Genomic DNA, 16,777 nt, shown 5'->3' with positions numbered 1-16,777 from the left:
TTATTATTCAACTTTATAAAAACAGTGTGATGCCATGTGCAGTCTTCTGCCCACTTGAGTTTCCACTGTTATAATGTTCTTCCACTGAAACAGTATGCACAGTTTAGTGCCATTATTCTAAATTAGTGTGAACAAAATTTGGCAAAGGGAGCTTTAAATTCCCTAAATGGTAATAATTAAAAGTACTAACACTCATTAGTTAAGTATTCATAAGTCAACCAGTATTTTTAACAGTTGAAAAAAAAATAACTCCTTAAATACAGCTTTATATCAGAATTCCATCAGTAAATACACTTTTTTTTTTCCTTCTTACTGCTGAACTTCCATGTATAATTAAATCCTGTGAAATGTCTTTTGGAGTTGTTTCTTGAAAATCCTTTTGCTCCAAACTCCCAGATGCCTCTGCCTCCTGGACAGCTCCATCTTGACAGAATGAGAGACGGAATATTACCTAACCCCCTCATGTACAGCATGTCTCAAACAAAACACACCCCATGCCTCCTGCCTCAGTTGTGTTCTTCATCTATTTCGGATTTAATAGGCCCACCATCCAACCAAATACTCATCATAAATATGGAGCCATCCTTGACTCTTTTCTTCCTTCCAATATAAAAGGAATGACTAAGCTAGGGGAGCTACTGGATAAGCATGTTAAAATGCAAATCTGACCACATGAATCACTGGGTAAAATTTTTTAAATAGATGATAATTTCCTGCAGTGCTTTTTAAAACCATAGACTGTGATCCACTGGAAGGTCATGACATTAATTTAGTGGATTATGACCAGGATTCTTTAAAATGAAATAGGATATATCAGACTCTACTGGTGAAGAAACAATACTGTGCTGTGAAATTTCTGTTTTAAGCTGGGTGAATGTGTATACCTATAGCGTAGAGGGTCATAATGTAAAATGTTTTTTCTTACCATGAATTGTTTCTAAATATGTTTGAAAGCACCTACTGCAATAGGTGCCACCCAGAAAATAATGAAAGTTGTGAACCTTCTCCTGAGAACAGAATGTATACACACCTATATATCTATATATCTGGATATTCTTATAATGTTCTTAATTATAGCAAACCTAGCTATCGTAAGAAAGCCTAGGGGAAAATATTTTAAAGTTGTGCTTCCCAGACCTCATCATAGACTCCTGGGAAGATTTTTGTAAAGAAGAAGTATTGATCTCCAAGGTGAAATTCAAATTCACTAAGAAAGTGGGAACGTTTGACAAACCTGCTTACCACTTTGCTCATGCTGAACTATTGGACTGAAAAGCTTTTTCTTCCTCTTTTGATCAGCCAACTCCTGGTAATCCGTCAAAGCCCAGTTCAAACAGCATTAGTTCCCTGAGACCTTCCTAACCGTTGCTCTTCCTTTTGCTAGTGGGAGAGGTACTCAACAGATGTTTGCATGAATGTGAGAATAAGTAAAATGCTTATTGAACATTTATTACAGGCAGGTGGGGATCACTGTAGTGATGAGAGCAGGCTCTGAAATCAGATATTAGAGTGGACTGTAGGCTCTTTTACTCTCGCTGACTGTATGAGCTTCAAAAACTAACTTCATGTATGTATACATGTATGGTATGTATACATATCAGCAAAATGGGAGTATCTGCTTCACAGCATTCCTGTGAGGATTAAGTGAGAATGATGTGTGTAAAGTACGGAGTTCTTGGCATATAATAAATATTCAATTAATTTTAGCTGTAATCATTGAAAAGTAACTGGAATCTATCAACAAAATAATCGAATAGATAACTGTTTCTTTATGCTAAATACGGTATAAATTATAAGACTAGGCAGAGAAATTTGAGACTTCTTAGCCTGATAAGGGCAAATTCATTAGCCTCAAGGCATGTCTGTGGACTTTTGAAGTCTTTAAATCCATAAAACTTTTCTAAACTTGTTTTCAAAACAAGTTACTTTTATAAGTAAAGGTTTTAGCTTAAAAACTAATTTGAGGACATTATAACTTCATACTTTTGTTCTTTCCAGTTAGATCACAATTCAAGAATGGTTATAAAAATATACCTTCCCTGTAAATTCTCCCGGATTATCTAACATATGGAGCTAACCAAGCAAGCTAGTCAAGGGTGGGGTCAGGAAAGAAAACTTTTGAAAAGATTTTATTCAGATAAAATCTTATCACAGAACACACAGACTGTCTTACATACTTCCACTGCACTGCTGTATTTCATGGACTCTACGATGCCAGCAATTGTTAAGACTATGATTTTATGTACCACTGCATAATATAAAATGCTGACCAACTATGACACAATACTAAGATGCATTTATAATAAGATGTACTCCAATTCCAACAACGTTAAACATTAAATGGAAAAAATCTAGGGCTTTGGCATATTCTGCTAAATTTTTCCTGTTTACTTAAACTTCCGACTTTTCCTTGTAATAAAAGTCTTCATAAGCTCATCTTATGTGCCTAGAACAGCGTCTTGACATAGTTTGAGGTCAAAAGATACTTAAGTAATGCTCATGGTAAGGTATTAAAGAATGGTAAAATACTATTTTCCAAGCTTAAATAAGCGAGTGCTATTAAAGTGACAATTTCTGTAACACTGGTGACTCAATTTCACAAATTTCAGTTTTTGGTGAAAAACAAAAAGGCAATGCCACCAGTGGCAGATTTTATTGACAAACAGATACTGTCAGTTAGGAACAAGAGCTGGCATTTCAAAGTCCCATTTACCTTTGTCTATACAGTGTCAACCACGGTGCATGGTACACAGTGAGTATTCATGATGCTTGTTGAATGTAGACAGTAGGCTTAACTCACTGCTAAGAATGCAATTTATGGCATTTGTGGCTACTTCAGATTTCAATCACAGTTCCAACTGCTGCCTTCTAAAGTGACTGCAGTGTGGTGAATGAAAAACAGAGCAGAATGCCCTCGGGTCCTGTTTGTGATCATATTTTGGGAGGCTTGTCCTTTGTAGCCCACAGTGAATTTGTGTGAAGGTGTGCTCAGCAAGTACTCTGAGACAGTTTCTGCAGGCACCACAAACAGAAAGGCCAAGTCATCCTCCCACCCTCTGCCCTTTGCACTCTTCCAGGGCAGAAGAGGGGCCTAGTCCCCTGGTGCCTGTCCTGTTACTTAGCCAAGGTGTGAAACAATGGATGGTGAATTTAGCTCATTGCTCTCCTTTAGAAACACCACTGCTAGCTCTGATCCAGAAGAAAAGGAGGGCAGAGGGCTATGGCAGGATAAAATAGACCAATCGGTCAATTTACAGGAGCTTCAAACTATGATTCAATCATTGTTTGAGATAAAATGAGTTTCTACAATGTCAGCCCATACTCCTGGCCAAATGAGCTTTTATATATATATATAAATTATATGTTATATATTATAGGATATATGAAATTATAATATGTTAGCTATATCCTGGATATATACTGAAATTAAATATTTCAAATTAGGCTATTGATTGTCTTGGGCCATTATTGTTTGACACCTTAGTAAATCAACACATGGTTAAAGAGTTAGATTCTATGCAAATATTAAAATGTTATCTATACATGTCAACCACTGCAATATTAACAAAATTAAAACAGAACTGCCATTACAAAAAGATGTCATTCTAAAATCTTTCTAGTATTAATTATATTCAGAGCTGAATGTTTAAAGGTAGCTAAAGGCTATAAAGTCAGCAACCTTTGAGCAGACTGACTAAACACAACCATTGGCAAAATCAGTGGGCTAGCCAAACCAAAAACAACAGGGGAAAGCAGAGTACAGGCATATCATCTACGAAGGAATGGCAGTGTTGGGGATTTATTTTTATCTCTGCTGCTGTTTCAAACGGATAGTTATCTCTGCTTCCCAGGTATCAAGTAGGTTAGAGAAGGGTAGTCTGCAGAAAGCATCTGTAGGTGGGTTGAAATTGCCTACTAATTTCAAATACTGTATAATTTAGTATTTCAGACCCAATCTTCTCCCCAACCCTGCAAAGGAAACCAAACATTGACAAAAAATTTCTGAATGGTTACAAGAAAAATGCAACCCTCTGTTCTTTTTAGTTAATGACTCTACTGTAAGAGTTTTACAGCATTATTCAAGCCTTTAAAGTTAGCAGTTAAATGATGATCTAAATCTTCAGAAGGTCACAGTACCTTTTGGAAGACTTACATTTAAAACTTGTTTGGCTGGTTATTCCTTGTTCATTCCTGGAAATGCACATGTGACTCACTATTTTACAGGAGACACTACATGGTACTTACAGAAAATATTTTCTATTTTCAGTCCTCTTCTTAAAAATAATTTCTAAATTATATATGCCAAACAAACTTCTATTTTCTAAAGCCTCTGGGATTGCTAAGTCTGAAGTAGGCAATTAAATTAGAAAATTCTGGAACAACATTCTCATAAATACTGAGGTCTGGTTGGAATCGCATTTACTGTGACAAAGTTAACATTATTTCTCACTGCCCTGGGACACTTGTTCTCTGGACATGAGTCCTGAGGCTGCAGGCAAGTGCACTCTGCAAGGCCACAAAAGGCCAGTAGATGTGGCCATTATTTGCTGTTGAAATTCAGTTTTTATTTAAATAATACCACAAATTTACCTTTTTGTGTATGTGTATACAGATTTTAATAGGCTTTCACAAATTTTACATATCTATCACCAGGATGTATTTTGCATCCATTGACATCTTTATTTAAAATGCTGATTCAGGGATGCCTGGGTGGCTCAGTTGGTTAAACAGGTCATGATCTCAGGGTCCTGGGGATTGGGACACATATCAGGCTTCCCGCTCAGTGGGGAGCCTGCTTCTCCCTCTGTCTGCAGCTCCCTGCTTGTGCACGCACTGCTCTCTCTGTGATAAATAAATAAATAAAATCTTTGGGGAAAAATGCTGATTCATACTGATCAGAAATACACATAAGCTTTGTTCCTGAGAGTGCCATTTACATAGAAATTCTGAGTGGTGAGTTCTGGATAAGTCCTACATTATTAATTTTTTCCTGTAGTACTAGTCTCTATGTGTTTGTCAGACTCTGAGTTGCCTGAGGACAGAACCCATGTCTTACACATCCCTCTACCTGCACACTAAGCACTTAGCAAAGTACTTGACACCAGTAAGGACTACAAAAATGTTTGTGAAATAAATAAGAAACAAATATAACAACAAACCTATTAGCACACCATTGCTTAGGCACCTGTTTATAATTTATTGTAAAGAATAACTAGGTCAGTAGATAATTGCACTAGTAACAACTGCCATTACTTGAAAATGATGAGTTCAGTTGCTTCCAGTTCCTGTCCCTTCCAAGCTGCACAGTATACTGAGGGGAACTTTCCTCTGGTAGTGTGAAGACACAGACTGTAATTACAGCTCTGTCTCTATTGTGTCTTTAAACTAGAAGCCTCAGCAAACATAAAAATAGAGTGTAGTTGTAAAAATTTTACTGGAACACATATTTTTGGAAAATTTTCACTTGCTACATTTTCAGTATACAGTTAAAATACAAGAGACAGAACTATATTTCTGTAAATATACAAATGATTTGTGTAAAGTTTACCTGACAATCAAGAGACAGCTTCTGAAAACCAGGTGCATTATACCAATACACCCCTCTGAACACTGTAATTCAAAACACCTTATTATTGTAGGCCCTATGAATCTTACCAGCTACCTTTTCAGTCAATTAGAATGATCTATAGAAATTTATAATCCCAATAAACCTTCAGTTATGAGTATCCTGGATGTGATTAGGACTGTGAGGATAACTGATTGACCCTTGAGAGTCCACAAGACATTTTTGGCTGATTCATTCAGCTCCCAATATTCATGAGTTTAGAAATCATACTCAACTGCTCCCAAGATATTTCCTTATCTTTCAGATTCCAGAAAATGCCTTCAATGACCACTCAATTTACTGAGCACCGTCTTCCACTAAGGGAAAAGGGTGAGCAGGAATGTGAAAGACAGGATTTATACTTTTTTATGCTATAAAAGCTGCAGGTCAACTGCAATGATAAAAATCTAGGGAGTCAATGGTTCTCAGCAATTTTACTTGTTAACAGCATACTGCTATAGTTTGTTTAATGTTCCAGGCTGCATTTATTTAGAGGAAAACTTCAACCTAAGAGAACATGTTCAGGCACAAAAGTAAATAAGCTTAAAAGCTAACCTGCCAAGACCCAATCTCTGACCTTCTAAAGACATTACTGAAGCAAGAAAAATCCTATAATTAGTAACAAGGAACAGCAATAACCACACAGTGCTTAGCATCAGGGAAACGAAATACCCTTAACAGTCTCTTAATGGTCACTTTTGAAATGATTTTTTAACAGTACTCCAGTTATGTTTCAAATATGCCTATATGACTATCATGATAGTTAATGTCTATTTCTGATCACATTTGATGTAAAAAGACTGTAAATTTGTTAGATTTGCCAAATCCTTTCCAGAAAAACTTTCAAAATTTCTGAAACAGTGTATTAAAATTTTTTATTAAGAAAAACTAACTTTTGTGGGAAATGTAAATTTAAGCCTTTAAAGCCTTCTTAAAAGTCTTGAACATTTTCCACCCAGGAAAACTGTAAGCATACTTCTTCAGGGCTTTTAAAGCAATCAGCAAGGCAAGGTTAAATTATCATGGCTCTCGAGAATAACAGAGGAGCACTGTACAGAAGACCCTCACATTTGTGGCTCTGCATATTCCCTGTAGGCTGTGCCAACCCACTCTCTCCCCTGTAATGACTCTTTGTTTTTACTAAGTCCCAAAGGGCTGGTGAGAGCTCTGCAAAGAGAAGGGGGGAAGGGTGGATGGAATGCAGCTGCAGGCTCAGAAACAATGCTGAGTCCATATATTTTGTTCCCAGTTAGAATAATAAAAAGGGGGCTGCGGGTGGGGGTGGGAGTTGGGGAGGTGTAGAGGAGATGGCAAGCAAAGTAAGCAAGGTAGGGCCAAGTATTCCATTGCTCTCAGTCTATAGCCTCCTGCCCCTCCTCCCACTCTCCTAAATACAATAACCATCCCTTTGGGTTAAAAAAGCTTATCTGTTAAAATTCAAACACCCATTAAGATTTAAACCTATCAGTCATTTACATCTAAGTTATCTTTATCAGTGAACTACACCCAGGCAAGGAATGGAGTAGGAAGGGAGAATGAAGCTCATGAAGATAAACTGAGGAAGCCTGGACACGTGACACAGGAAAGCCTGGGGGAGGTAGGTAGAATTGAGAAAAGGACTTCCAAGGTCTCAAATATCAACCACCAGCTTTGCAATGGTGCCTGGGGCCTTTTGGGGGCAAGAGGTGTGCCAGAGAAAGCCATATTCTCTCTAAGCCTGCTAAAAGCTGCGGGTGTCTGAATCTCAAGACTTTGGAACCCTGCGTATGTTGGTTTCTCATGATTCAGTCTAAGTTGGTACCTCCTAAGAAAATGTTCTTCTCTTGCATTTCCCTAGCCTTTATGTCCTAACTGGGAAAAGAGAAAATGAAATGAAGAGGCAGATCCCAAGCAAGGTTAACAGCTGCTAGCGAGGGAAAGGCAGCTCAAACCTTACTCTGGTCTGCCAGGTGTTGAATTCTCATTTCAGATAACCCTTTACTGAAAAACACTGGAGCCCTCCAGGGTTCACAGACTCAGGCTTGCCTCTGGAACATCCTTTCAGAGATTACTGATGCCATTAAATTTTGTGAGAAAACTTAAGAAGCCTGACGAAAATAACCAAAACTAATACCTCAAAAATAGTGCCAGGAGGTGCTAAGGACCACGTAAAAAGTGATAAAACAAAATGAAGAAGGATGCTTGCTGCAGTTAGGATCCCATTCATAAACACTCAGTTACTAGGGAAGAAAGAAAAAAGACTGCATTGTAAAGCTATCATGTAGAAGCAGAGCTCTGACATCCACACACTAACATCTCCTTCAAGTTAGCATTATTTAGAAGTACTCTTAGATGGTATTGAATGATATACAAGTAAACTCCACTCTTGAAATGTTTTCAAGTTATAAAGTTAGAAAGACTGTACTGATTTACATTGAATTTTTGCATTTTTTGACATAACAGATTCACAAATGTAGATTTATAATAAGCAGAAATATGATCTCCCCTCAGATTGCCTTTATTCCTAGAGCTCTAAAATCCATTTACAGATATTCCAAATCTCCGTGCTACAGTCCATATATAAACACAAATTCAAAAATGCATATTAGAGGCAGAAATGATTAAGACTTTCTATTAATATTAAATATTAATAGTAATAATTTAAAAATAATTCTCACACTACTCCTATAAAGTTTATCATCTATTTTAAACACAGAATTCATAGGTGTATTTTATTGGGAGTTTATCATTTATTACACTTTTAAATGCAGCAATAAGATACACAATATTTATTCTGTGTACTGGAAAAACTCAATTTTCTATTTACACATTTCTTAGTATGTACAATCAAATTAAGTCTACAGACAGCAAAAGTTCATCAACAGTAACAACAATCACATAATCATAACTTTACTGAAATTAGCAATTCCTTATGGTTAATTGTAAAAAAAAATTCTCTTAATACTGTGACATATATTATACTTCAAAAAAAGGTAAAAAATGCAATTATTCATGATTTGGGGAAAAAACTATTCTTCAATAAGTACAGTGGAATTATTTTTTAAATAAATCAGGAAAAGATAATTCAAGTGTATTAAGGTATTCGAAATTTACATTTGGTCATAAAGTTCACAAAATATGAGCGACCTTATATTGAGGCACAAGTGAAAACAAATTTTAAGAGTTTAAAAATAATAGTATGTAAGAAGAATATTAGATTTTCTTGCTGAATCAACAAGAGTACTCACCCCTTGGAGCCCTTGGAACTGAATCGAAGGTCGAAAAGGAATTAAATTCTATTGAAAGAAACATAAGAAACACATTAAGTCAACCTTCATTACTGTGTCACAGAACTAAATGTTTAAACTTTAAATCTGTGCATCTGTTCAGTGCCATAGTCTGTGAAAATATCTTTTCATTATGTAACTAGGTTTACATATCATCATATTAAGATAACTTAATGAACAAGGTCATACTGCTGACATTTCTCTGAATCACACAACCACAGGTATATCGGGGGCAGTGCAGGCAGGTTTTTGAAAATGACACAATTTGGCAAAAAATGATTAGTATACTAACTCAATTTCACATTAAAAGAACACACTTTTGCTCAGTTTCTTAGTATGTTTTTAAAACGCTAAAGGGAGGGAAGAGATAATTCGAGGAACTTTACAAAACTCTAGCAGGATACTATAAATAGAAAATTGAAGTATTTCATAATGAACTGTGGATTCCAGTTTCTCACATTTTATCATAGGTTAGTTTCTAGTGGAGGGTCAAACAGGTTACCAGTTTTCTTATACGATCTTCACCAGGAGAATGTAATTTCTAGAAGACTGTTTTGTTTTGTAACTAGCTTTGTCCACCTCATAACTAATATTTTGTCACAGAGTTGTGTATTTAGAAGAAAAATGCTGTAAGTATCTACCACAGTCTCAGGCATGATTTCCTATATCCAAAGTCACCAATGTTTGTCTATGGGAATGCTTGTTCCAAACTCCTTTGAGGCTGGTTATAATTTCCTCCCTGACTTTTTGCAACTCAGAAGCTGTCTTCAGCTTACCATTGGAATTTGAAATTCTCTATCAATTTCATCAATTCTTCTTAGTCAAACCAATGCTAACTTTTCTCAATTGTCAAATTGCTCACTTCTCCCTGGATGTCACAGATTCCTTACACTCAGACACCAGTCCTCTTAGCTCTTTTATCATGCCCTTCATTTCAAAAGCTAGCACCCTTCACTTTGCTCTCTCTACATCCACACCCTCCTGGAGGTTCACTTTGCCAGTTTGGTGATGATTTTTAATCTCTTCTCTATTTGTCAACTCCCTTCTCACCACAGCCTAGTACTTATCATTGTCTAGGGACATTTTGCATTAGAAACTCAATGATAGCAAAACTGGCAAACGCTATACTACCTGCCCTTCCCCACTCCTCCCTCAACCAAAATGGCACCTCCTTCCTACTTTTCTGGCAAGCATACTTCTATCTTTTTGGTTTACTGGGCTCACAACCTTAAATTAATTTACAGTCTCTTTTCCCTTACCCCTAACCATATTCTGCCATTATACACTGTTAGAATTACAGAATTCCGAATCATAGATAATACAGTCAAGGCAAGCATGCCATTAGTATCTAAGCTGGAACCAGGAACCCAGGATTCAATCCTCCTATTCTCCCATGCTGCTCTGCTTCTACTGCCTTGTGCTCCACACACATCTGCTGTGGGACACTTGAAAGTATGATGGGGGCCTACTCCTTCATGCCAGAGTTCACGTGTTAGTTGGGGAACATATGAGAATGATCAAATACTAGGCTAAGTACTTTGGGGAGGGTCAGTAAGAATTCTAAAAAGGGAGAGAAGAATACAGGGTAGAAGAAACAGGAAAGCTGAAGGGCTTATGGAAGAGTGGATCTCAGCAGCAATCTTGAAAAGACAAACTCAAGGGAAAGGGAATGCCCTGAGCAGAAAAGCCAGGAGATAGGAATGGATATTGTGCAAGCAAAGGGCAGTTCTGTGTGTGTGTGTACAGAGTTCTTTCACATTTGAAACACAACACAAAGGATAAGAACTGGACTTGGCCATCCCTGCCTAATCTTTCCTTGACCTCAAAATTTGTCTTCAGTTTTAGCTTCTATATGCTACAGAATAAATAGGACAGTAATTTAAATTTTAGATCTCGGGATTTCAAAAGGTTTATCACCCTGTGAAAAAACGCTGCCCTAATCTCTTCTATTACCCCCTCAGGGATGGCCTTTAAGTCCTGCCCTTGACATGATAAACAATTGAAGGGGCTTCTAATTTTTGGAATAACAAAGTGAGTTGCTGAAAGAAGTGTTTTCAGGGAAAGCAGCTCCTTTGGTCCTGTGTAAGAAAAAGGGAGAGAGATGGATTGGGGCTAGGAAAAAGGATTTAGACATCAGCTCCAGATGATGCTTTATTTAGAAATACTCTAGTGATAAGGCTTAAATTAGTATGACTTCCCCAGAGCAAACAGGAGATGGTGGAATGAGCAGACTTTCCCCAGAAAGAATGATAAAATGTGCTGAAAGCTTTATTATCAGGCACCAAAGAAAAATGATGCAAAGGTGGCTTCACAGCTCTGAATCTTTATCTTTGGCCAGTCAGCCCCAGATTCCCTCAAATTAGGCTCTTAGTCTCTATTTTGAAAACCTCTGGACTGTTTTAGGCCCCTATCACTGAGCACCTAGATAAAGGCCTTCCTTCTTCCCTTCAGTTTCTTCCAAATACTGCCCATCATTCAAAGAACTACCAGAAACTCTCCAATACCACCTCAGCAGTCATGAGGCCGGGAGAGGTTCCTTCCCAGTGGGTTCTATCAGAGCAAAGCAAACTCCTCCACATGGAAAGGAGACCTTCCATCTACAGGACCAACCAATTTCATAATTTCATCTTCCACGGTCTCCCAATGGTGCTTCAGCTGTGTTAACCCTTTTTGTTTTATAAACATTTTCCTATCTTTTTTAAGATTTTATTTTTAAGTAATCTCTACATCCAACGTGGGGCTCAAACGCACAACCCCAAGATCAAGGGTCACGTGCTCCACCAGCAGAACCAGCCAGGCACTCCTTCCTATTTCTACTTACTTCCTTTCCTTCAAGCTGGTATGCCTTCCCAGACACTATTTTGTCAATCCACACTAATAACTTACTTTTAACATTCTAGTTTAAGATTAGTTTCTTCAGGTAGGCCTTTGGATAAATCAGGAATCAAAGACTCAATGGGTTTAAGGACCCAAGGCAGGTAAATGTGAAAGAGACTGACGTAAAGCAACAAGGAATATCAAGCATCTGGGGAATAAACGCCCAACTGAAAAAGGATTCAATTTTTAAAATGTGAAACCTTTACCAGCCAAACCACTGATGCCACCATTTTGCTAACTCTGAACTATGCCCACTTTTGAGTTAACTCTTGTTAAGTATTGTTTTTCCAGATGCCTGTGTCTAGGGTTCCACTACATTGGGGGGTATATTATTTTCATAGGTTGTCTTACTCCTAGTTGTTAGAATAGGGCCTAACATATATTAACTTAAAAGTATTTATCTACATTACGCTCAGCTAAAGAAAAAATCTATTTTAAAATTATTTTGGCCATTTTTTATACTATTTTATAGCAGTATATTACTATGCACATCTACTTTACAGATTACTATTTATGGTTATATAGATAAAATAATAGAACCACACTTTACATTAGTTTAGAAATTTCCAAGAGTAATTTTGACTTTAACCAGTTTTTTGTTTCAGGACTTGAATTTAGAACCTAACCTCCTGATATGCTTACAGTTCTATCTGTACCTCTTGATTCTTCAACAGAAATAATAATTTTTGTTTATGTAAGTGTTGTAGTAGACAGGGCATTTTTATATCCATTATCTCAAGTGAGCCTCCTAAAACCAGCTCTGGGTGGTAGGAAGGCATCATTACCACCCCTTTCAGAGGGAGATAAATGGCTCTCCAACAGGTAAAGGGTATTGTTCAGGAACACCAAGCTAGTGATTAGCAAAGTTGGACTTCAAAGCCAGCTCTCTGAATCCTAAATACAGAACACTTTTCCTTCTCTCGACTCTCTTAACAGGTTACTTCCCAGAGCTGAACATCTGAAAGTCCTTGACTGCTCAATTCAGTTCTGGCATTTTGTTTTTTTCTTTTCTTTCTTTTGTTTTTCTTTCTTTCTTTTCTTTTCTTGGTGGCATTTTGTTTGCAAGGAAAATGAATTTCATAAAATCATTACAATTTCCAGACTTCAGTTTCTGCTTAAATAAAATCTAAACAATAACTTTTTTTTTTTTTTTGCTAGAAGGACCATGTATAACAAAGGAACATATATAAATGTGTTCCTCATTTAAAAAGTAATAAAACGCTCATATAAGGAATAGTTATGGGTGTTTAGGACAAACAGGATAAACTAAGATCACTGTTACTAAAAAACTCCTTTAAGATTATCTGACAATCCAGAAGAGAAAAATACATGAAAGGAACTCCAATGCTTTACTGATGTTAACTGCAATTTTAGACAAGAAGATATTAGTAAATTACCAGATGTTACTAGTTCTAGAATGCTTTAAAAAAATGCAACAAGAGGAGACAGCTGGAATTCTATACCACTTATCATGCATCTGACCACTGTGTTAACAGGGTAGCTACCAGGAATAAATTCTAAAAGTCAATACCATTATAAGCAAATGTTTCATGCATGTTAGCTTTTTGTCTAAATGTTCTTTAGCCTAAGTTTAACTGCACAAACATGACCTCAACTCATCGTATATTTTTAATTCAATTTTAAAAGATAATATAATTACAGGGGATACGGTATATTTTAAAATAAATGTTTAACTAAGTACATTCCCATTACAAATGAGTTTCAACAAGGGCTTCAATTTTTTATTTTTAGCTTTAAATATTTGCACCAAGTAGCTCTTTTGAAAATCAAGTAACTCTAGAGTTTAACTGAATAGTAGTTGAGCTATAAGTAAGAATGATCTTGCATCTTCATAAAGCCAAGAAACAACACAGACTGAAAATGGCTAGAGAAACTCCTTTTGACAAATGCTTCAACAACCTCATAAAGGTGGTGTTTTGTAGTCAGAAGGTTCTGTTAAACTCTTAGCTGTTTCACTGTTTTTAGAGCTCCTTGAATTAACCCTCTGTATCTCTTAGGAAATGTAAGCCATTGTTAAGTACAGAAACGTAGGCAATACATTTTGCTCAAGTTTTGTTACATTCTTGACATTTACCATTGCAAGACAATTTTACTGCAACAAAAATTGCTCTCTATGACCAAAGAAATCTATGTCCATTTATTTCCAGAAACTATTCCTCACAATTTATCAGGACTATAATAGTAATATGTAATTTTCTAAGTAATATTATTAAGTAATTTTAATTTTGCTGAGTAATAATAATTTCTGATATGATACTTAGAGGGTGGTAGAGAAGGAGCAGAGCTAAGGTTTTCTGGGGTTGAGTAAAAGAAAGTTATTTATCCTATAAAAGTTATTATAACTATCTCTTGATTGTTTACATACTGCTTATCTATGTAGACAAATTAAATCTATGGTTACTTTGACTTTATCAACCACCATTGGTTTTAGGAATATACAAACATAACAAATAGCATTCTGGGCCTAGAACAGAGTGATTTCTCTAAGAAACACACTATGGAAGGTCTAACTTTATTCCCTCAGTTTAGATATATTCCTGAAACATCTTTAGCTTTCCTTCTAAACCCATTGTGGAACTCTGACGTAACTCAAAGTTAACTTCAAATATTTATTCAATCAACAGGCATTTATTAAATACTTGGTATTTATCTGAGTGCCTAAGCTGCATTATTAATCATGATAAAGATAGCACAAAAAATTTTCCAAAGTCAAATATAATTTTGGAACTTTGCCAAAACCAGAAGCTTTTCTAGAAATGGTGATGGGTCAAGTCATTGCTTTAAGTGGAATTGCTTATAGCTACTTAGTTACTATTTATTGAGTACTTAAAATATGTCAGACACTATAATCATTTTTACTGTCACCTCCAGTAGTTCTGAGAACACCTTTGTGGGGTAGATATTATTATTTCCAATTCTTAGGTAAGTCCCTGAGAATTACAAAGCTAGTAAGTGGCTTGGGACTCAAACCTGGTCTTGATTTAAGAAGTGTGGTCTTATACACCACTTGACACAGCTAACCTCTCCTGCCACTCCTTAACAATGGTTACATAAAATGCGAAACATCTTAAAGTTATAAATTTAAGAATCGATAAGAACTGGTAAGTATTGACAGTTTTTTTGGTTCTGCACTATAGCTTAAGGAAAAGTATCAGGTACTTGAATTTGCTGTCACTTATACAAGTAAATAATAAGAAGTATTTATGATTTTCCTTGGGATACATTTTCTATAAAAGATCCTCTTTCTTTCTTAAAAGAAGTACTATACCAGTTTAAGTACTTGTGGTTGCGGTTTTTTTTTCTTTTTTTCTTTTTTCTTTAGAAAGTAATTTTATTCTGTTCTTAAAAACATTACCTGATAGAGAAACCAAAAATCACTTAATTGTATTTTAACAACTGTAATAATAATAATAAAAATATCTAGGCAGGGAAAGAAGACACAGAAAGAATATTGGAGCTAAAGCAGGAAATAGTGCAGGAAATCAGACACTTGATTCTGAAGAAATCAAATATATTTAGCTTTTTTTTTTTAAGATTTTATTTATTTATTTGTCAGAGACAGAGAGTATACACAAGCAGGCAGAGGCAGCGAGAGAAGCAGGCTCCCCGCTGAGCAAGGAGCCCGATGTGGGACTCGATCCCAGGACCCTGGGATCATGACCTGAGCCGAAGGCAGTTGCTTAACCAACTGAGCCACCCAGGCGTCCCAAATATATTTAGCTCTTGTCAAAAGCTGGTAACATTTAGAATGAGAGCACAAATGTAAAATTTGTTGATAATTGATAGTCTAAAGCTACCTTAAACAGTGTCTCCTTCTTGCCCCAACATTTCTAGATGATAAGAGTCACCAGGTTTCACAAAATCTAGTATTTTGCTTTGTGAGTAATCCAAACTCACACATATGAGAAACTTCTCTACAAATTTGGAAGAACCAGACTAAAGTGCATGTGCAATAAAGAATAATGCATTTCTATCATTACAGCATAGAAAAGAATGAAATATAAAAGGATTGCCAAAACAGTAGTGATAAGAGGTAAAAAAAACTAATTTATTTAACATAATCCTTGTTTTGAAAGATAGCTTCTGGAAAACTATCAATCTGATGCAGTCCAAATTAAAACACATACACAACACATACACACACACACATATATATACTATTTCAAATAGTTCTTAAAGAGATGTGGAAGGCAAAATCTAAACTGAAGAATCAGCTAAAAAGTTAGTTACTGTGAACCAGGCTTTAAAATAACAATACTTAAAGCATAATATCCCATCTTTTTTTTTTTTTTTTCTTTTCTGAGAAGGCTTTGTGATTATATAAAAAGCTTATGTGTCAAATCTGACTATAAATGCAAATGAAGATTTCTTCTTTGGGATCATAATCTCTAGAACATAAGGAGAAGCAGTAAAATTAATGTGGAGTGACTGAGACTATTTTTAAAGTAGAAGAAATTTATAAACTAAACCATCTAAATCATGTTTACAAAGGGAGACATTAGAAGGCTTAAAACCAGGAAACTACATGAATATACTAAATGTTTTTAAAAGATCACAGGCTGCTGTGTGGAGAAGCATGGACTACGGGGGTAAGACTGTAAGACTTGGAAGTCCATGGAAATCCTTGACAGATGACTAGGACTGGGACTGGAACAGTCGTGAAGGATGGGGTTAGACTTTGGATGTTTGGAGATTCACAGATTTGTTGATCTAGTAAGTCAAGAAATGAGGAGACAAATCAAGAAATATTAGTCAATTACTAAGCAACTGGTGACAAGATACTGCCACTTACTGAGATGGGGAACATTTCTGACGATGTAGGTTTGATGAGTGAAATCAAGAATTCTGTTTATATTTGTTAAGACTAAGACTGTTAAACTCTGATAAGGAGAAGTATTGTAAATAAGTGCCTGGAGTTGGAAGGTCAGAGCTGGAGATCAGTATTTGCAAGTCATTAACATATAGATGACATTTAAATCCGTAAAACTAAATGAGCACACAGAGAGAG

At 36.0% G+C, this 16,777-nt stretch overlaps 1 protein-coding gene across 1 annotated transcript in view; it reads right to left on the bottom strand.

Annotated features, from left to right (window-relative positions):
• ELL2 (elongation factor for RNA polymerase II 2) overlaps nt 1-16,777 on the bottom strand; it is a 70,837-nt gene that overhangs the window by 44,987 nt on the left and 9,073 nt on the right. Inside the window, exon 2 of the mRNA XM_080803756.1 lies at nt 8,833-8,880. Within this exon, the coding sequence (XP_080659882.1) occupies nt 8,833-8,880 (48 nt within the window). The remainder of the gene's footprint in view (nt 1-8,832; nt 8,881-16,777) is intronic.

The sequence above is a fragment of the Martes martes genome, assembly GCF_963455335.1.
Source record: "Martes martes genome assembly, chromosome: 5".
Taxonomy (NCBI): domain Eukaryota; kingdom Metazoa; phylum Chordata; class Mammalia; order Carnivora; family Mustelidae; genus Martes; species Martes martes.
This window is presented reverse-complemented; position numbering and strand designations above follow the sequence as displayed.